The sequence below is a fragment of the Somniosus microcephalus genome, chromosome 14 (assembly GCF_052327205.1).
Source record: "Somniosus microcephalus isolate GS21.2 chromosome 14, FLI_Smic_1.0, whole genome shotgun sequence".
Taxonomy (NCBI): Eukaryota; Metazoa; Chordata; class Chondrichthyes; order Squaliformes; family Somniosidae; genus Somniosus; species Somniosus microcephalus.
Genome location: NC_141000.1, coordinates 96,224,593 through 96,246,625, shown reverse-complemented (window position 1 = coordinate 96,246,625; position 22,033 = coordinate 96,224,593). Strand labels below are relative to the sequence as shown.

At 41.4% G+C, this 22,033-nt stretch overlaps 1 protein-coding gene across 1 annotated transcript; it reads right to left on the bottom strand.

Moving 5' to 3' along the window:
* Positions 1-6,882: 6,882 nt before the first annotated feature.
* On the bottom strand, positions 6,883-21,301 carry LOC147107728 (uncharacterized). Its single transcript, XM_086007007.1, has 7 exons — positions 20,920-21,301; positions 19,294-19,443; positions 17,595-17,717; positions 14,696-14,826; positions 14,346-14,507; positions 11,945-12,171; positions 6,883-8,391 (listed from the first exon to the last, which is right to left on the bottom strand). The coding sequence occupies exons 1-7, from the start codon at positions 20,984-20,986 to the stop codon at positions 8,277-8,279; spliced, it is 975 nt and encodes a 324-aa protein (XP_085863133.1). The 5' UTR covers positions 20,987-21,301; the 3' UTR covers positions 6,883-8,276.
* Positions 21,302-22,033: the final 732 nt, after the last annotated feature.

Below are 22,033 nucleotides of genomic sequence, written 5' to 3'. Positions count from 1 at the left end.
TATAAATGCAAGTCTTTCTTTTTATTTTAGATTTCCAACATCCGCAGTATTTTGCTTTTGAACAAGTTGAATTGTTCAGTTTCAACTGAAACAGAAAAAGGAGGCTTATGATAAATGTTGGGTCTTCTTTTAAAACTAACCTCTTTGACCAAGCTTTTGGTCACCTAATATCCCCATCTTTGGCCCTGTGTCAATTATACTTAATTATGCCTCTGTGCAGCACATTGGAACATTTTGCTACATTGAAGAAATTATACAAATTATTTGGTTTAGAAACATAGAAGATAGGAGCAGGAGTAGGCCATTCGGCCCCTCGAGCCTGCTCCGCCACTCAATGAGATCATGGCTGATCATCCAAATTCAGTACCCTGTCCCTGCCTTCTCCCCATATCCCTTGATCCCTTTAGCCTTAAGAAATATATCCAACTCCTTCTTGAATATATTTAATGAATTGGCCTCCACTGCCTTTTGTGGTGGAGAATTCCACAGGTTCACCACTCTCTGGGTGAAGAAATTCCTCCTCATCTCTGTCCGAAATTGCTACCCCTTATCCTTAGACTGTGACCCCTGGTTCTAGACTCCCCGGTCATCGGGAACATCCTTCCTGCATCCAGTCTGTCCAGTACTGTTAGAATTTTATAAGTTTCAATAAGATCCCCTCTCATTCTTCTAAACTCCAGCGAGTATAAGTCCGATCGACTCAATCTCTCCTCATACGTCATTCCTGCCATCCCAGGTATCAGTCTGATGAATCTTCGCTGCACTCCCTCCATGGCAAGAACATCCTTCCTCAGATAAGGCGACCAAAACTGCACACAATACTCAAGGTGTGGTCTCACCAAGGCCCTGTACAACTGCAGCAAGACACCCTTGTTCCTGTACTCGAACCCTCTTGCTATGAAGGCCAACATACCATTTGCCTTCTTAACCGCCTGCTGCACCTGCATGCTTACCTTCAGCGACTGGTGCACAAGGACACCCGGACACCCAGGTCTCGTTGCACGTCCCCTTCTGCCAATCTATTGCTGTTCAGATAATAATCTGCCTTCCTGTTTTTGCCATCAAAGTGGATAACCTCGCATTTATCCACATTATACTGCATCTGCCATGCTTCTGCCCAATCACCCAACCTGTCCATACTGGAGTTTCTCGGCATCCTCCTCACAGCACACACGCCCACCCAGCTTTGTGTCGTCTGCAAATTTGGAGATATTACATCTAGTTCCCTCGTCTAGATCATTTATATATATTGTGAATAGCTGGGGTCCTAGGACCGAGCCCTGCGGTACCCCACTAGTCACTGCCTGCCACTCGGAAAAAGAGCCATTTATTCCAACTCTTTGCTTCCTGTCTGCCAACCAGTTCTCTATTCAAGTCAGTACCTTGCCCCCAATCCCATGTGTCTTAACTTTACACGCTAATCTCTTATGCGGGACCTTATCGAAAGCCTTCTGAAAGTCCAAATACACCACATCCACTGGTTCTCCCTTAGCTATTCTACCAGTTACATCCTCAAAAAATTCCAGTAGATTAGTCAAGCACGATTTACCTTTTGTAAATCCATGTTGACTTTGTCCGATCCTGTCATTGTTTTCCAAGTGCTCTGTTATTTCATCTTTTATAATGGACTCTAGCATTTTCCCCACTACCGATGTCAGGCTTACTGGTCTATAATTCCCCGTTTTCTCTACCACCTTTTTTGAATAGTGGGGTAACATTAGCTACCCTCCAATCCATGGGACCTGTTCCAGAGTCTATCAAATTTTGGAAGATGATCAGCAATGCATCTACTATTTCCAGGGCCACTTCCTTAAGTACCCTAGGATGTAGATTATCAGGCCCTGGGGATTTATCCGCCTTCAATCCCGTCAATTTCCTTAACACCATTTCCCTACAAATACTGATTTCTTTCAGTTCCTCCCTCTCATTAGACCCTGTTCCCCGACATCGCGGGGAGGTTATTTGTGTCCTCCTTTGTGAAGACAGAACCAAAGTATGTATTTAATTTGTCTGCCATTTCTTTGTTTCCCCATTATAAATTCTCCTGTTTCTTTCACTTCAGAAAATAAGGAAATTACCTTGAGATTGCAGTCAGGCTCGTAAATTACTTTCTTATGGGGTTGTTTCCTTTTTTTTGTCTGGAGCCAAATGTTTAGCATGCACCCTAATTCATAGATGCTACACATATTCGGAGGGGCGGGGTGGTGGTCATCTTGCTCTGTGCCATTGTACTTCCTACTAGAAGATGGAAGTTTCAGGTTGATCTTGATTGTGGATTAGAATCATAGAATGATACAGCCCAAAAGGAGGCCATTCGACCGATCATGCCTGTGCTGGCTTTTTGAAAGAGCTGTCCAAGTAGTCCCACTCCCCTGCTCTTTCCCAATACCCCTGCAAATTTTCCTCTTCAAGTATTTATCCAATTCCCTTTTGAAAGTTATTATTGAATCTGCTTCCACCACCCTTTGAGACAGTGTGTTCCAAGTTATAACAACTCGCTGCGTAATTCTTTTCCCCTCATGTCGCCTCTGGCTCTTTTGCTAATTGCCTTAAATCTGTGTTTCTGGTTACTGACCCTTGTTCCACTGGGAAGTTTCTTTTTATTTATCAAAACCCTTCATGATTTTGAACACCTCTATCAAATCTCCTCTTAACCTTCTCTGTTCTAAGGAGAACAACCCCAGTTTCCGTAGTCTCCATGTTAATTAAGTCTTTCATCCCTGGTACCATTATACTGAATCTCCTCTGCACCCTCTAAGGCCTTGACATCCTTAATTGTGGTGCCCAGAATTGGCCACAGGACTCCAGCTGGGCCCAACCAGTATTTTATAAAGGTTTAGCATAACTTCTTTGTTTTTGTACTCTATGCCTCCATTTATAAAGCCAAGGATCCCGTATGCCTATTTAACAGCCTTCTCACCTTGCCACCTCAAAGACTTGTGTAAGTACATTCCACAGTCTCTCCGTTCCTGCACCCCCTTCAAAATTGTACCATTTAATTTATATTGCCTCCTCATTCTTCCTACCGAAATGAATCACTTTACACTTCTCTGCGTTACATCTCATCTGCCATGTGTCTGTCCATTTGACCAATCTGTCTGTGTCCTCCTGAAGTATGTTACTATCCTCCTCACTGTTTCCTACATTTCCAAGTTTTGTGTCATCTGCAAATGTTAAAATTATACCCTGAATACCCAAGTCCAGATCATTAATATATATCAAAAAGAGCAGTAGTCCCAACACCGACCCCTGGGTAACACCACGGCACACTTCCCTCCAGGCTGAAAAGCAACCATTCACCACTACTCTCTGCTTTCTGGCTTTTAGCCAATAAGAACATAAGATATAGGAACAGGAGTAGGCCATTTGGCCCCTCGAGCCTGCTCCGCCATTCAATAAGATCATGGCTGATCTTCTACCTCAACTCCACTTTCCTGCACTATCCCCATATCCCTTGATTCCCTTAATATCCAAAAATCTATCGATCTCTGTCTTGAATATAATCAACGACTGAGCCTCAACAGCCCTCTGGGGTAGAGAATTCCAAAGATTCACCACCCTCTGAGTGAAGAAATTTCTCATCTGTCCTTAATGGCCGACCCCTTATTCTGAGACTGTGACCCCTGGATCTAGGCTCCCCAACCAGGGAAAACATCCTCCCTGCATCTACCCTGTCAAGCCCTGTAAGAATTTTGTATGTTTCAGTGAGATCACCTCTCATTCTTCTAAACTCTAGAGAATATAGGCCTAGTCTACTCAATCTCTCCTCATAAAACAATCCCCCCATCCCAGGAATCAGTCTGGTGAACCTTCGTTGCACTCCCTCTATGGCAAGTATATCCTTCCTTAGGTAAGGAGACCAAAACTGTACACAATACTCCAGGTGTGGTCTCACCAGGGCCCTATATAATTGCAGTAAGACATCTTTACTCTTATACCCAAATCCTCTTGTAATAAAGGCCAACATACCATTTGCTTTCCTAATGGCTTGCTGTACCTGCATGTTAACTTTCACTGATTTGTGTACAAGGACACCCAGGTCCCTCTGAACACCAACATTTCCCAATCTCTCACCATTTAAAAAATACTCTGCTTTTCTATTTTTCCTACCAAAGTGGATAACTTCACATTTCTCCACATTATATTCCATTTGCCATGTTCTTGCCTACTCACTTAGCTTGTCTATATCCCCTTGAAGCCTCCTTGCATCCTCCTCACAACTTACATTCCCACCCAGCTTTGTATCATCAGCAAACTTGGATATATTACATTTGGTCCCTTCATCCAAATCATTGATATAGATTGTGAATAGCTGAGGCCCAAGCACTGATCCTTGCGGTACCCCACTAGTTACAGCCTGTCAACCTGAAAATGACCCATTTATTCCTACTCTCTGTTTTCTGTCCGTTAACCAATCCTCAATCCATGCTAGTATATTACCCCCAATCCCATGAGCCCTAAATAACCTCTTGTGTGGCACCTTATCAAATGCCTTCTGAAAATCCAAATACACCACATTCACTGCTTCCCCTTATCAATTTCGTATCCACACAGCCACTGCCCCTTTAATTCTGAAATAACAACAGAAAATGCTGGAAAAACTCAGCAGGCCAGGCAACATCCGTGGAGAAAAATAGAGTCAACAGTTCGGGTCAAAACCCTTCTACAGAACTGAGAAACAAAAGGCAGTTTGGGGGCTGGGAAATGGGGGAGGGGATGAAAGAAGAGACATTAAGAGATATTCAAGGTGAGACGAGATAGTAATAGGATAGGTAAAGAAACAGACAATGGCTCTAGATGAAGTGTGAAATGCGCTGGCAGAGTGAAAGACAGCTGCCATGTGGGAGAGAGAGGAAAAAAAAGGAAAGTCACAAACCAAAAGTGTGGATCAAACACGAGAAGGGAAACAAAGCAATGAAGATGAACAAGGTTGACGAGCCAAACGGAGATCCCGTCGAAGAGAAGAGCAGAACTTCTTCAAGGTGGGCATTCCTAGAAGAGGGGTGGTAGTGAACCAAACACTAATATGATAGCAAAATACTGCGGATGCTGGAAATCCGAAATAACAGAAAATGCTGGAAAAACTCAGCAGGCCAGGCAACATTCATGGCGAGAGAAAGTCAACGTTTCGGGTCAAAACCCCTTTAATTCCATTGGGCTTCAATTTTACTAACAAGGCTATTATGAGGTACTTTATCAACCATTTGGAAATCCATATATACATTAACCATGCTACCTTCATCAACCATCTCCATTACTTCAAAGAATTTTAATCAAGTTAGTCAAGCACGATATGACTAACAAATCTGTGCTGGCTTTCATTTATCAACCCATATTTTTCCAAGCATCAATTAATTTTGTCCCAGATTATTGGCTCAAAGTTTTCCCACCATCAACATTAGGCTGACTGGCCTATAGTTGTCCGGTTTAATCCCCCCTCTCCATTTTTTGAACAGGGTTGTAACACTAGCAATATTCCATTCCTCTGCCATCACTCCCATATCCAAGGATTGGGCGATTATGGCCAAAGCCGCTGCACTTTCCAGCCTTACTTCCATCCAGACCAGGTTGCTTTTCTACTTCAAGCAATGTCAACATTTTTAGTACCTCTTATCTATTTTTAGCCAATCCAAGTTCACTACCTCCTCCTTTAGTGACATTGGCAGCATCCTCTTCTTTCCTGAGGACAGATGCAAAATACTCATTTAGTACCTCAGCTGTGCTCTCTACTTCCACAAGATCTTTTTTAATCCCTAGTGGACATGTTTATAAAAGATTGTTGGGTTCCCTTGTTACCTACTAATCTAATCTTACTCTATGCCCCTCATTTCTTTTTTCAGTTCTCTCTACTTTTTATATTCAGCTTAGTTCTCTAGTGAATTATGAACCTAACATTTATCATAAACCTCCCTTTTCTGCTTTATTTTAATCTCTACCTTTAATCATCCATGGAGCTTGAGCTTTGGATGCCCTTCCTTTCTCCCTCTTATGTGAATGTGGCTACTCGGTGCTCAAACTAGCTCCTCTTTGAAGGCCTCCCATTGTTCATTTACTGTTTTACCTGTCAGTCACTCTTTGATTCTAATCCACCTGGGCTAGATCCCTTTTCAACTCCTCCAGTTGAGTATTTTCACATTTGATTTTTCCTTGTCCTTTTCCATAACTACTCTAAACCCAACACTACTATGATCACCATTTCCCAACTACTGCTCCACTTCATTCCCCAAAACTAGATCCAGCACTGCTTCCTTTCTCATTGGGCTAGAACCACTGATCAAGAAAGTTGTCTTGTACATAGTTCAGGAATTCCTCCTCCTCTTTGCCTTTTACACTGTTATTTTCTCCAGTCTAGTTTAGGATAATTGACATCCCCCCCATTATCACTAAGTTCTTGCATCTTTCTGCAATTAGCTTCTCTATCTCCTGCCCACTATTTGGTGGTCTATAATATACACCCAGCAGTGTAATAGCTTCTCTATTGTTCCTTAATTCTAACCAAATAGATTCTGTCTTTGAACCCTTAAGTATGTCATCCCTTTCTAGGGCTGTAACAGTAGCATTGATCAATACTGTATTTCCCCAGCTGGTCCCTCCTATTTCTGAACTATTCTTTATTCTAATGTTTTGTTTTTCTCAATCTTCTGCACAACTTGCATCCCCTCTCTAATGCTTCATCCTGGTACCCCTCCCCCTGCCAAATTAGTTTAAACCCACCCCCACGTGGAAATTGGTCCCAGACCTGTTGACATGCAACTTGGTGATAAGGGTCACACCATAATTGCAGCAGTTTGGGTGGAGTAAGTATAGGCAGGCAGAAAAGCTTTGGCGTCACCATCTGTGAGCCAAGTTTCAGTCAAAGCCAGGATGTAAATGCAATCATCCACAATAAGGTTGTAGATAGCATGGGTCACTATATTGTGCTACTCGCTATGGAATAAACAGTTTAATTTATTGGTTACACTTTTCCTTAATCAGGTTATAAATGCATTGTAAAAATAATTGCCTAATCAATCCCATTTTCACTAGAGCATAGAATCCTTCACATGTAGACACTGCAAAATAAGCCATTTGCAATATTTCAACACCAAAGCTCTGTTTACATTTAAAATAGACTGGTAGCTTGTATACAAACCTTTTACGACTTTACATGCATTTTTATAAGATCATACATTTGTACTCATTTCATTTTATTTGGAAAAAAACTCAATAATCAAATTACTTGCTTACAAAAACATCTTCTAAAACATGAAATGACATTTTCTGCCCATTTACAGCACAGTACACTTGAGATTGTCATTTCAGTATTCCATCAAGAATCAACAAGTTGCACTACTCACAATACAAGACAAATCTATACATTTATGAAATCCATAGATAATTATTCAAGGAAATAGTACTTTAATATATATTTTTTCTTTTACATACATGAAAAATATCCCCAATTCTGGTCAATTCACTCCCAAACTTGTTTTATACCAGGAACTCAACATTAAAATACAGTACTTGGTCAAAGTTAAAGTGCAATTACCATTATTAGATTTCTAATATTGCTATTGCACTAAATTGCATCTCTTATACCAATAACTACAAATTCTACCTCCATACTATGACCTATCCACAACATTTAATTTTTATTTTTAATACAAATGGAATTAAATAAAATGCAGATTTACAAAAACCATGTACAATTCTATCCTTAAAAACTCTTCTCTGAACTTCATGCAATGGTCTATTTCCATTAAGATGCCTTTAGAAATTTCCAAAATGAACAGTACCAAATTTGCACAAATCTTCAAGAATGCCAGAAGATCAATTAATCTAAATGTCCACATTTGTGGACAGCCTCACATGCCAGACATAGAGACATTTTTTAAGGCGAAGTTGTTAAAATGGCAAGCTATTCCAATGTTTTCTTAAAAAAAGTGAATTAGTTTGAGTTTCAGGACACAGGCTCCCCAAAAATGCAATTAAAAAAATATAACTACCAATTTTCTCCACCAACCAAATATACTGGAGTGTGCTCAATGTATTTCCTAGTCTCCTCCTTTTAATCTCAATTTCTTTTCCAACTTTCCGTATCTTGTCCAAGACTGAAACCAATCCAAAGTAAGAATACCCTGTCTGTTCAAAAGAAGATCAGCTTGTAGCTTTCGTGCAACAGTCGGAGGGAAATCCAGCTGTCATTTTCCATTAAGGCACTAGGATTTTCTTACTGTGGACACCTGCATGACGACTACTATCCTCATTCAAGATGCAATCTCAAGTATTTTAAATAATTAAGAACAAGACAGATTTTGTTCTGAGGGGCTACATTCCAGTACCCCCATAAGCCTGTCCAACTCTTCAAGGCAGGGTTTGATTAATTTGCTCTGTGTATATGCAGTTCTAAGTCTGTAAAAAAAACAATCAATCAATCAGTTATTTCATGGCTTAAAGTCTGGTTTTGTTATTATATTAAAGAAATAAATTACAAAACAACTCTACTTCCACACTTTTTTGAATTATTCAACTTAAGTGCACAGATCAAGCCTACAACATTACCAACATCAGGTTTGCCTCACCAAAATAGTCAGTCAAAATGTTTACTAATACATTTTGTTATGAACAAGAACTGTGGGAAAGATTGAAAGGGTGCTTGCATATTAGTGGACGTCTGTTTCAAGCATAATGTTAACACAGCACTGTAGTAAAGTCAGACGACATGTACCAAAAGTGCAGTAACCATGTTATTTTTAGAAATATATGAGTGGATCTCCCATGGCATCAGGAAGACACAACAGGGGTGTTATCCAATTGAATGCACAATTTATTCATCAGGGCCATTGATTGATCATCTACCACTACTACTGCACCTTTAACATAGTAAAACGTCCCATGGCACTTCACAGGAACGTTATAAACAAAATTTGACACCGAGCCACACAAGGAGATATTAGGGAGGATAACCAAAAGTTTCATCAAAGAGGTAGGTTTTAAGGAACGTCTTAAAGAAGGAAAGATAGGCAGAGAGGCAGAGTGTTTTAGGGGGGGAATTTCAGAGCTTAGGGCCTTGGCAGCTGAAGGCATAGCCACCAATGGTTGAGTGATTAAAATAAGGGATGCTCAAGAGGCCAGAATTAAAGACGCGCAGATATCTCGGCGGGTTGTAGGGCTGGAGGTTAGAGAGATAGGGAGGGGCGAGGCCATGGAGGGATTTAAAAACAAGGATGAGAATTTTAAAATCGAGGCGTTGCCAGACCGGGAGCCAAAGTAGGTCAGCGAGCATAAGGGTGATGTGTGAACGGGACTTGGTGTGAGCTAGGACATGGGCAGCAGAGTTTTGGATGACCTCAAGTTTACAGAGGGTAGAACATGGGAGGTCAGCCAGGAGTGCATTGAAAGAGTCAAGTCTAGAGGTAGCACAGGCATGCATGAGGGCTTCAGCAGCAGATGAGCTAAGGCAGGGGCGGAGTCGGGCGATGTTCCGGAGGCAGAAATAGGCAGTCTTAGTGATGGTGTGGATATGTTGTGGTCGGAAGCTCATTTCGGGGCCAAATATGACACCAAGGTTGCAAACAGATGCCAGGGAGAGCAATGGAGTCAGTGACTAGGGAACAGAGTTTGTGGCAGGGACTGAAGACTGTGGCTTTGGTCTTCCCAATATTTAGTTAGAACTGTCAAATTTACAGTGGCCTATTCAACTCAGACCAAATGTTGAAATTGGCAGCTTCCTGGTCTATACAGCTCATTTCAACGCTGCCCAATACCTTCAACTGAGCATTCAGGGAAACGGTTTTATTCTTCAATAAATTCATCAGAGAGAAAAAAGCACCAGTCTGAACTCGATATGAAGGTTCCCTTTGCTTATGTGTTACAGGACGAGATAGACAACATAGGTTTATTGGAGAAGGCAAGGGGGTGGAAGGCAATTTTATTTAAAAATCAGTCTCCTCGTTATATTGGGGGAAAAAAATCCCCCAATAGCTCAGCAAGTTCTTTAGTCATCCTTGAGTTTGGAGGTGGAGGCTGGGGGGGGGGGGGTGGGGGCGGTGGCATGAAGAAAACAAAATGTTGTCCAGGGTTCCTGATTACTATTCAGCAACACCCAATAGAAGTGTGAATATTCGGGAATGGCTAGGATTGGGCTGGATGACTCTCACCTCAAAATAGCCTACTGTCAAATTTCACACTTGGGCAAAGTACCCGAGGGATCTCAATACCCATATCCTGGCAAGGGGGGGGGGGGGGGGGGGGGGGGAAGATATAAAGAGCAAATGAGACAGAAAAATTACAAGATAGGACTTTAAAAACAAATTATAAAAAAAGGTCAATCTTCAATTTGAATTTAGTCATGCAAGGCATTTCCACTACCAAGTTGCTTAATGACATTACTAGTCACCAACCCCAGGGAAATCACTACCAGTCAGAACACCACTCATTGTTTAAACAGAGTAATTACAGGCCAGTCAGCCTAACCTCAGTGGTGGGCAAATATTGGGAAAAAATTCTGAGAGACAGTATTAATCATCATTTAGAAAGGCACGGATTAATCAAGGACAGTCAGCATGGGTTTGTTAAGGGAAGGTCACGTCTGACTAACTTGATTGAATTTTTGAGGTGGTAACAATGAGGGTTGATGCGGATAGCACATTTGATGGCATCTACATGGATTTTAGCAAGGCTTTTGACAAGACCCAACATGGCAGACTGGTCAGAAAAGTAAGTGCCCATGGGATCCAGGGGAAAGTGGCAAGTTGGATCCAAAATTGGCTCAGTGGCAGGAAGCAGAGGGTAATACTCGACAGATGTTTTGTGCCTGGAAGGCTGTTTCCAGTGGGGTTCCGCAGGACTCCATACTAGGTCCCTTGCTTTTTGTGGTATATCTCAATGATTTAGACTTCAATGTAGGGAGCAGGATTAAGAAGTTTGCAGATGATACAAAAATTGGCCATGTGGTTGATAGTCAGGACAAAAATTGTAGACTGCAGGAAGATATCAATGGGCTGGTCAGGTGGGCAGAAAAGTGGCAAATGAAATTCAATGCGGAGAAGTGCGAGGTGTAATGCATTTGGGGAGGGCCAACAAGGCAAGGAAATACACTATAAATGGTAGGATATTGAGAAGTGTAGAGGAACAGAGGGACCTTGAAGTGCATGTCCACAGATCCCTGAAGGTAGCAGGACAGTTAGATAAGGTGGTTAAGAAGGCATACAGGATACTTGTATTCTATGCCTCGGCCAATAAAGGCAAGAGCAGGGAGGTTATGCTTGAACTGTATAAAACACTAGTTAGACCACAGCTAGAGTACTGTGCACAGTTCTGGTGACATTACAGGAAAGATGTGATAGCACTAGAGGGTACAGGAGGAGATTTACGAGGATGTTGTCAGGACTGGAGAATTTTAGCTATGAGGAAAGATTGAGTAGGCTGGGGTTGTTTTCTTTTGAAAAGAGGCTGAGGGGAGACTTGATTGAGTTGTATAAAATTATGAGGGGCCTAGATAGAGTGGATAAGGAGGACCTATTTCCCTTAGCAGAGAGGTCAATAACCAAGGGACAGAGATTTAAAGTAATTGGTAGACGAATTAGAGGGGAGTGGAGAATTTTTTTTTTCCCCCCCACGCAGAGGGTGGTGGGGGTCTGGAACTCACTGCCTGAAAAGGGTGGTAGAGGCAGAAACCCTCATCACATTTAAAAAGTACTTGGATATGCACTTGAAGTGCTGCAACCTACAAGGCTACAGGCCAAGAGCTGGAAAGTGTGATTAGGCTGGATAGCTCTTTCGGCGGGCACAGACATGGGCCAAATGGCCTCCTTCTGTGCCATAAATTTCTATGATTAAACATTTTTATAACTATGATTTTTAAATTTACAGTAGAGGATTTTGAATAGAAAAACTCCCCAGACTCAATTCCCCTTTACAAAAACCTATATTAGGTTTTATTAGAAGGAATATAGACATGTACCTTTTCTTAAGTTGTTTATACTTCTCCAATTCCAAGCAGCTTCTCTGCAAGCCAGTCATGCACTGAACAGCTAAAACAGTAAAACATTGCTGCGTGCATTCATTATGGAAGCTATTATCCCACTGAGGAAGGCCACTTGTGTATCTCCAGGCAATTAATACATAGTCTAATGCGGTTTCCCAGCACTCTGCTTGCAATAATAGTTTCCCTTGTTCCAGGCAAATTTTCTGCAAAGCAACAAAATAAAATATGCATCCGTAACAAAATTTCTAAAAAAGTCACTTCTGCATTGATCCACAGAATTTTCACATGACCCACAAGTAGAGTTTGACAGCATCTTTCCATTAAGGACAGGGTGCTCTGGGCTCAACAGGTAGGAGATGCAATTCAAACAGAGAAAAATGGTTCCCAATTTCTCCTCTTTCACCTTCATTAACTTCAGTTGCCTTGGTCAAGAACTCAGCAGACAACAGCTGCAAACACATCCAACATTCATATTTGGAATGTTTAAACTTTGTGTGCAGATCATCAATATCAATAAAAAAGTAGGAACTTTTTTTGCTTCATTTTTTAAATTGTAACCAGCAAGTGCTTTTGACAATATTAGCAAAGGGCAAAAAGGTTGGTATGGCTCTTGGAAGTACAGGTGCACTATCCCTTATCTGAAACCCTTGGGGCCAGCTGTGTTTCGGAATTCGGAATTTTTTGGATTCCAGAATGGATAATAATGCTTATAAATGGACAAGAGGCAGCTGTCGGGTTTACCCTGCAACTACACCACTAGTGATGGATGCAAACCTGGCTAGGTAACCAGATTACTATAAAGAAATAGTTAACAGCAATGTTTCCTCAAAGTTGCACACAGCCACGCAGTAAATCTGCAAACTCCCGTGCAAGCTGCTCAAGCTTTTACACTGGAAATACCGAGAGACGCTCCACGAAAAAACTTTCGGTTTTCAGAGCTTTTCGAATTGCGGATAAGGGATAGTTGACCTGTATTAGCACAAGATATTGAATTTACAAACACAGTTGATGTTGAATCAACCTGGTAGGTTGTAGGTAGTTGCTTAAGTGTTATGTCAGTGTGAGGAGCGAGGTGTCCCCAAGATCAGTGTTACTTGGGACCCGTGGGGTTTCTAAATTTATATTAAAGGCTTCAAATTCTGCAGCAAGTCAGTCAGATTCACAGATAAAACGAAGCTCAAATGGTGCTGTTGAATCTGCAGGAGGAAAGTAAAGAACTACAAGAAAGAGTTAAACAAAATATTTAAGCAGGCAAAAAAGTGCAGCTAAAATTGAACAACTACTGTGCATACAAGGTGAAAAAAGGTAATCGTATGATTCAATCAATGAAAAAAACCAAAGGGTGCAGGTGAAAGATTGCAGGCTTTTAGTAGACAGCACTCAACTGACAAGTCACTGCAGAGCAACAAAGTAAATAGAATGCTGAATTATATAACCAAAAACAGTACAAGCTGGGAGAAGTCAGACATCTAGAGTGCTGTGACACTTCTGGTCACCAAGCCATTCAAGCTGAACCAAAAGTGATCCCTAGCAGAGGATTCATTTAAGAAAAGACTGGAGAAATTTGGGCTTTTCAGCCTTCAAAGAGAGAGTGGCATTAGGTAAAAAAATCCAGAACACCACTTCAGACTAAACTTTGACCAGACAAGGGGGACACAGATGCAAACCAGTAAAAAGCAAGCTCCTCAAAGTTAACACATGGAACAAAATTCCAGGCAAGGTTATGGAAGCAAAAACCCTGAAAACCCTGCAAAGAGAGTCGGGTGTTGTGATTTATTTTAGGGAGAGCTATTATGGACTAAATGGCTTTGAAATCTCTTACCTATCCTGTAAACCCTAGGTTTAGTATTATTGACAATTCAGCACCCTTATTGGGATCCAGCACTTCCTTCAAACCATACCCAAACTTATATAATCAGTACCCACTGAAGAGAAAAATGTTCAAGAATCTAAATGCATCCCTTCCTAGTAGGTAAATGCATCATGCAATAGCATGGAGCCCATTATTAAATCTATAATGTGCTGAGTTTGATGATCTTAGCACTGATGGAACATTACATTTGGCCTAAGGATTTTTTTTTATTAATACAATCAATATTTTACATTCCTGATCATTATTCACAGACCTTGGCTGGAATGTGCATGTCATGAGAGTAGGATTAAGCGTTACGAACGGTCAAATAATCTGTCGCACTCACTGACCATACAAATGGCTACTCTAGTGAGCGAGGTACAGGCTAATGGCAGCCATGAAATTAGATCAAAGCATAAATTAGTACCTTAAGAAAAAGGTAGAAAATTGGAGGGAAAACAAAACCTTTTGACAGCCTTCCACTTTCATTGTGCTTAATAAACAATTTTGTTGCAGAATACAAACCTTGAAAGCCTGAAGATGGACATGTGCTTTTCGGTAGCAGTATGCATCTCTATTGGAACCCAAACGCCATCGGGGTATGGATCGATACACATTGATTTTATTCAACTCCAGCTGTTCTTGAGCAAAGTTCAAGTTCAGTGATGGAAGAACCAATTTCAAGTCCTGTTTTAGGAAAAAAAATAATGTTTTGACACACTTCTGAATCAAACACACCCTTATTCATGGTGTAACTTAAAATATTTGGTCACGGCATAGTTACCAGAGGGAAGCACAGGTCAGACTCTAGTCCAGAAAGTACAAGAAATTAAGTTTACGAAGTATTAAATTAATGTTGTAATGCAAGTACATACCTCATCATTAAGTGCCGGATATCTGTGCAATAAAAGAGTGCGCACAAGCTGGGATGATGCGAGGTCATTCAGTTTGAATTCTAAATTTACACCTGGCTTAAAATTCAATCGCTGTTTTTTGAAAGGCAACTCTGAGGAGGAAGGGAAAAAAAGCTAAATTTTGTCTGTTCTTCCATGGAAATGTTTTGCTTTTCATGGTAGAGGTAGTCATTTTGCAACATTACAAAGCTATTTTCCTAGGAATTCTATTGTAATGCTTCTCAGTTGCATGCATTTGCTCTGCCTACAGCTGGCATTTTAAAAATATATTCACAGGGTGTGGGCGTTGCTGGCAAGGCCAGCATTTATTGCCCATTTCGAAGGTACGCCCAGTGCTGTGAGGGGGGGGGGGGGAAGGGAGGGAGTTCCAGGATTTTGACCCTCTGACAATGAAGGAATGGCGATAGACTTCCAAGTCAAGATGGTGTGCAACTTGGAGGTGGTGGTGTTCCCATGCGCTTGCTGCCAGTGTCCTTCTAGGTGGTAGAGGTCGCGGGTTTGGGAGGTGCTGTCGAAGAAGCCATGGCAAGTTGCTACAGTGCATCTTGTAGATCAAGAGTTCTCAACGGGGGGTCCACCAGTTGGTTTATCCCATCAATATACAAGGAAGACTGCTGATGTTTATGGCATAAGCATCAGTAGTCTCCCCTGTATATTGAGGCGTGGAATAGTCTCAGCGATACAAAGACTATGTATGCGCAGTCAATTCAGGTTCTTATTGTTGAACACCACTTGTATGGTTAGACAAGTCCCTTTGCGTTTCAGACTTTTACAGCAGTATTTATCTTGGCAAGTTTTTTTTGATCCAGCCCTAATCAATTCCACATTCATAAACCACTCGCCGCTTTCAACTATTAAATAAATTAGTGGAAATTACAACTTCTCTTCCGAGGGATTAAAACCAGAGTCGGGGGCAGGAAAATCCACGAGTTAGTCCGGCATTACATGGGCTGAGGTAGCGTGAGCCTCACTTTCAACCCTTTTCATTCGTTGGTGGTGGTTAGAAGCCGCTCACGCGTTTGAAAGAAGAAAAAAAAGACCCCCTTTCCCCCCCCCAATTATACTGGTGTTCAAGACAGGGAGGGGGTGCTGTCAATGGAGAGAGTGCACGCGCCATATGGCCTTGGGGTGGGGGTGGAAAGGGGTGTGTAAAGAGAGAGAGACTTTTCAGTCTCTGGGTCTGCGGCAAGACCGTAATAAAGGAGGATCCGGTGTGACTCTCGCCTGCAATGTCTTCAGTCTGAGTTAATAAAATAGCTGAAGGCGTTATCACGATTTTCCTTGTTCTGAGTCTGATGTACCTTATATTCATGGCCACGTGCTTCTCCAACAGACAGATAGGCCTAGTCTGGGTGCTAGTTTCCTTTGAGATACAGCCGGCTCTTTGCGAAAGGGACGGGGAGGAGGAAAGAGGCTGCCTTTGTCACGAAAGGATTTATGGCAATGAGGTTGGGTGGGTAAAGTCGCTCAGGACCCTGTTTATTTCTCCATTTCTCTCATGTGCCATCCGCCTCCACCATTACTGGTGCTGTTAATTCAAGACGTTGGCTTTCTCTGCCACGTTGGAGCTTGGTATCGAAATAAGAGGGAAATGCCGTTTCGGAAATGGGGGACATGGAGCAGGAATTTTACTCCAGTCCACTGAGTGTGCACAGAAACGATCCTGTAGTGAGCACTGCACTTGTTGCTCCTGGTTCATTCTGCGTTAAGCAACTGGTTGATTGCATTATGTGCCCATTTGCTGCCCAAAATAAAAACAGAAAATGCTGGAGACACTCAGCAGGTCAGGCAGCATCTGTGGAGAGAGAAACAGAGTTAACATTTCAGGTCAGTGACCTTTTGTCAGACCTGAAAGTTAACTGTTTCTCGCTCCACAGAAGTTGCCTGACCTGCTGAGTGTCTCCAGCATTTTCGGTTTTTATTTCAGATTTGCAGCATCCACAGTATTTTGTTTCTGTAAATTTAGGACATAAATTCTTCTTTACACAAGGTGTACTAGAGCTATTAATAACAAATAACTAATTTTCATACAGAAAAGATACTTGTGTTACGTATGTTACAGGAATTTTTATAACACGGGTGGGGGCCTCAGAAGCAGAAAGGTTGAGAACCCCTGTTGTAGATGGTACACACCAGTGGTGGAGGGAGTGAATGTTTAAGGTGGTGGATGGGGTGCCAATCAAGGGAGCTGCTTTGTCCTGGATGGTGTGGAGCTTCTTGAGTGTTGTTAGAGCTGCACTCATCCAGGCAAGTGTAGAGTATTCCATCACACTCCTTACTTGTGCCTTGTAAATGGTGGAAAGGCTTTGGGGAAGTCAGGAGGTGAGACACTCGTCACAGAATACCCAGCCTCTGGCCTGCTCTTGTAGCCACGGTGTTTATCTTGCTGGGTCAGTTAAGTTTCTGGTCAATGGTGACCTCCAGAATGTTGCTGATGGGGAATTCGATGATGATAATGCCATTGAATGTCAAGAGGAGTTGGTTAGAATCTCTCTTGTTGGAGATAGTCATTGCCTGGCACTTGTATGGCACAAATGTTACTTGCCACTTATCAGCCCAAGCCTGAATGTTGTCCACATCTTGCTGCATGCCAGAGGAATCAGCAGCACTACATAGATGTGATGCCTCGCCTTGAAAGCAAGAAACAGACTTCGGTGACACAGTTCACACCCAACAGTCAATCATAGATTGAAAATGAAGACAACTATACAACATCTGCCATCAAACACCCACTGTGGACATGGACATTCTCACAACTCCACTGTGGGATTCTGATCTCCATCACTAAATTATCTGGATTTGGATTCAAAACAAACTGTGTAGAAGGACTCGGGTTTGTATTATATTGCATATCACACACCTTTCTTGTTGCCATTTTGCAATGTTTTTGTACGATAGTTGGAAGCTGCTGGTGAACTGAAGCACAATCTTCTTCCTTCTCCAAACTTTCTTCTGGGAAACGGTGAGACTTCAGAAATATTATCTGTTGAAAGGAAAACTAAAATGTACTTACAGCAAAAGGACAAGGTAGATAACAGCTAGTGGCTACTGACAGTCAAGTATAAGCAAGGGTGGTCTGGCAGTGCAAGATTTCAGAGCTCTTGCTTCTTAACCAAATAATCACAGCGCTGCCCATCACTTCAATCTACCTACTCCAGTTGTAGCAGTTCCTCCAGCGGGGGCCTGGACTAAGCAATTCAAGAACAGCAAATCAGAAAAATGGCATTATCTTACATGGTCAGCTTGAAATGCCACCTCTTGCAACAAATATGGCCATGAAGATCATTCCAGACTACAGCTCAATGATAGCACTCTTGCCTCCAAGTCAGAAGGTCATGGGTTCAAGCCCAACTCCAGAGACTTGAGTACATGATCTAGACTGACACTTCAGTGCAGAAGTGAGGGAGTGCGGCACTGCTGGAAGGGCCATCTTTCGGGTGCGACGTCACCTGCCCTCTTAGGGGGACGTAAACAATCCTGTGGAATTAGTCTACGAGCAGCTGAGTTCTCATGGTGTTCTTGGCAGCATTTATCCCTCAACCAATATTAAAGACAGATTTTCGGGTCATTTATCTCATTGTTATTTGCGAGACCCTGCTGTGCACAAATTGGTTGTGTTTGTCTACATAACAGTGACTACATTTCAAAAGTACATCATTAACTAAAGCGCTTCAGGACATCCCAAGAACACAAATGATTCAGTTTGCTCTTTTGGAAACAGTCTACAAAAGGAAAAAGGCAAGTACATCTTCTTGAAGGGCATTTGTTGTATTACATTTCTTTTTCCCCTGCCAAAATGTAGTGCATCCTCCAGTAGCACCAAGCTACCAAACTATATATTTTAATGCCAACATAAAAGTCCATAAATTTTAAGCCACCAACCTTCAAATGATATGCATTTCTATAGTTCCATGAAGAACTCCCCAATTTGCTAGAAAATTATGTAGAAAGCTAGACAGTGAAATTTTGATCTAAATAGCACCAACTGAAGTTTTGTGTGGGGGGGGGGGGGGGGGGTGGTAGTATGCTCAAGTACTCAAAGGTTCCTGTAGCATTGGGACCATAGAAACGTCACCTGTAGAAACAAGCGGTGAGGGTTACATAATGTAGGTTGTAAGAGAAGCCAGATATTCTAGACTTTTGGTTGACTACCTTTGGAGGCAAGGATTCTTTTTCAGACCCATTCCATCAGAAAATTTGGTAGAGTCCCAAAAGCCTTTTCACGCCATGCTGTGTGTTCTAATTGTGATCTGGCTACTTTTGGGCCGTACAATGGCATTGCGCATTTGACCTACACAAGTGCGGCTGAGTATACCAATATAGGTTAACTTTCAGCTCTGTTGAACTCCCTATCTCAGCCAGATAGTGCGAGTGGAGAAAGGATCAACTGCAAGTCTCCACCAGACTGCTATCGTACTCCTGGTAACAAACTAAGAGGTATTGGAATAGCCCAGTCCCTTTTATTTAAATTTCTCAGAAAAATGGGATGAAAATGGCTGATACCTTTATTAATGATTAAATACCATGGGGAAAATACATACACACATACACAAACAAACCTGGCGTTACATTCAGATTGTGAACCAAACGATCATCTGATGGGATGTTGTCTGTTCTCAGAAAAGATGTTGGAATATTGACATTAAGTGTTAACCGTGACTGTGTTCTTGTAGAATTCAGAATGTCTTCATAGGACCTGCGCAGATGGACTGAAGGGAAAAAAGATTTTAAATATTGTTTAACAGAATTGCTGCTTATACATATAACAGCACCTGCAAGTTATTTTGCTTCCATTATTTCAAAGACAAAAGCATATGCCAAAGGCAGCCAACCAAGCTTCCTAGCAGTCCTGTACTGCAGCAAATGTTTGGTCCTGGGTGGATTAAAAAAGTGTTACTGGAGATTTTTTTTTTTTTTTAAAGTAAATATTACTCACTATGGCATATGCTACATAAGCGCTTGCACTGTGCACTTCATCATAAGCAATAGTTGCGTTTTAAGTAACTTTTGCACAAGTGGCAAACCATTTTCCCCCCCCTAGAGGGCACAAGTTTAAGATAATCACAAAAAAAAACCACAGGGAGAAGTTAGAATATTTTTAGTTTTTAGGACGTTTAATGCCCTACCAAAAGGGGGAGGTGGAACAAAATCCACAATAATCTATAAAAGAAAAATTAAAATAGTACAGGAAGGACAGGAGAAGGAAATTAAGTAATAATCTTTCAGAAAGGAAGCAGAGGCATGATGGGCCTCCTCCTGTGTGGTAAATTTTTGTGCGTGTTGCCCATTGATGATCAGCTGGGATGTCCAATGTACAATTTCCTTGTAGGCCGTCAATCGGAATATTGCTTGCTGAAGTTTAAAACCCATTGTAAATGTGACTTTAATCGTTTATTTAATCAGGTAGAGTGAGGGGACTGGCCAACAGGGGTCTCACGATTTGTCTAAAAGGTTAGCTTTAAAAGGTTTATTTAAAAAAACTTAATCACATAAAATTCACACAAAAGGTTAAAGGAATAAATCTCTCCGTACTTCACGTTTCTGTATCCAAAATTTCTCGATCAGATCATATCTAGTCATTATTAGCTATGCATTCAGGTGACCTTATACTACAAAATACATTATATTGGTCAATATAAACAATCAATACAGTATACATTTAAATAGTTGTCACAGAGTAATAAAGTTATTTTTTGAAGTCAAGATGATATTTAAAGAGTGACACCCTTTTAATTGCTGGCTCACGTTTGGCGCCTACTGGAACTTCTATTTCCTCCAATAGTGAACAACACCCTCAAATTATTTTAATTAATAAATCAACGTTATAGATTAGATGCGTTTACTTGGATTACATCTACAATATTTTCTATTTTTAAAGCTTAAAGAGAGACACATTTTGTAAGAATATGCAGGATGGTGAAACCGCTTTCTCATCTGCCCGCCAATATCACAGCAGAACAACTCTCTCTTTAAAAGCGTATAACTCATCTTTTTCTTACAAGAACGACACAGATCGATAGTTTAACTTCACAGATGCAATACTCTGTGAATATTACCATTGTAGTGACTTTCAACATTTTTAAAAACTGGCAAACGACAGTACTCCCCTTCCCTCCCCCATCGCCTCGTCTCAGTTGAGCGCCTTATTTTTTCCGCGTCTATTTAAAAATGGGTTTTTTACTCACCAGCAATCTTTGGCTGCGGGTTTGGAATTTCCACCAGAACTTGCCTTAGGTTTACAGCAGGAGCCATTAACGAAAATATATATAGATGAAACCGAGCTAAATTGACCCCAAAATTTTTTTTGGGGAAAATAAATCTTGGAACTATCAAAAAGCGCCTGGATCCGTGCTCGGTTTTCCTGCTAAATAAAGTGATAGCTTCTATATGGACAGCACAGGATAAAAGAGGGTTGAAGTTTTTTTATCGTAAATGTTCACTAACTGATTTTTGCAATCTGGTGCTCTTTTTTCCCCCCCTTTCCCCTAGCCCTCGTTCTTGCTGTCCAGCTGACTGCACTGCACTAAATGACTGATTCGCGGTAGATGCACTGAAACCTTCTCGTCCTCTGGCTGCAATGTAACAAAGTGGAAATTGCCGCGCGGGCGGGGCTTTGTCAATTTTACCCAATAGCATCGGCGCACCATACCCCGGGCTGCTCCTATTGGACACTCGTCAGTCCTTTTAACCGGAACTCACTTGCCTGTTACAAATATTATGCAAACAAGGAAGACTTTATGCTCACCTTGTGCTGAAGATGTATGTACACTTCGAAAATTGCCGATGTGTTAATTAATTATACAGGGGCAGACGCTGAGAAAGTTGCTCGTGACTTTTCGGAAAATAGATTAAAATTTAGGATTGAAGCAAGCGTCTGGCTGAGACCCGGTAGATTCATACAAGAGTCATTTTTGCTCATATCTCGCCTCAGCGGATGCTGGAAATATGAAATAAAAACAAAAATTGCTTTTATTACACGTATTTTAAGTATTTTCAGAGAAAGTTTGTGTTTATATCATCACAAGTAGAGAGCAGTAGAAAAAAAATCATACTGCGGATGCTTGGAAATCTGAAATAAAAACAGAAAATGCTGGAAATACTCAGCAGGTCAGGCAGCGAGAGTAACAGAGTTAACGTTTCAGATCGATGACCTTTCATCAGAACTGGACGCTGTTAGATGAACAATATTTAAGCAATTGCAGAGCCAGGGGAAAGGGGGTGGGGAAAGAACAAAAGGAAATCGTCTATAATAGGGTGGAGGGCAGGAGTGATTAAATGACAAAAAGGATGATGTTACAA

Excerpts from the sequence above, each read along its gene's own strand:
- LOC147107728 (XM_086007007.1), bottom strand. The coding sequence starts at position 20,986 with ATGGCTCCTGCTGTAAACCTAAGGCAAGTTCTGGTGGAAATTCCAAAC. Across the intron at positions 19,444-20,919 it reads CCCGCAGCCAAAGATTGCTG|TCCATCTGCGCAGGTCCTAT; the intron begins GTGAGTAAAAAA and ends TTTTCCCTTCAG. Across the intron at positions 17,718-19,293 it reads CAATCTGAATGTAACGCCAG|ATAATATTTCTGAAGTCTCA; the intron begins GTTTGTTTGTGT and ends TCCTTTCAACAG.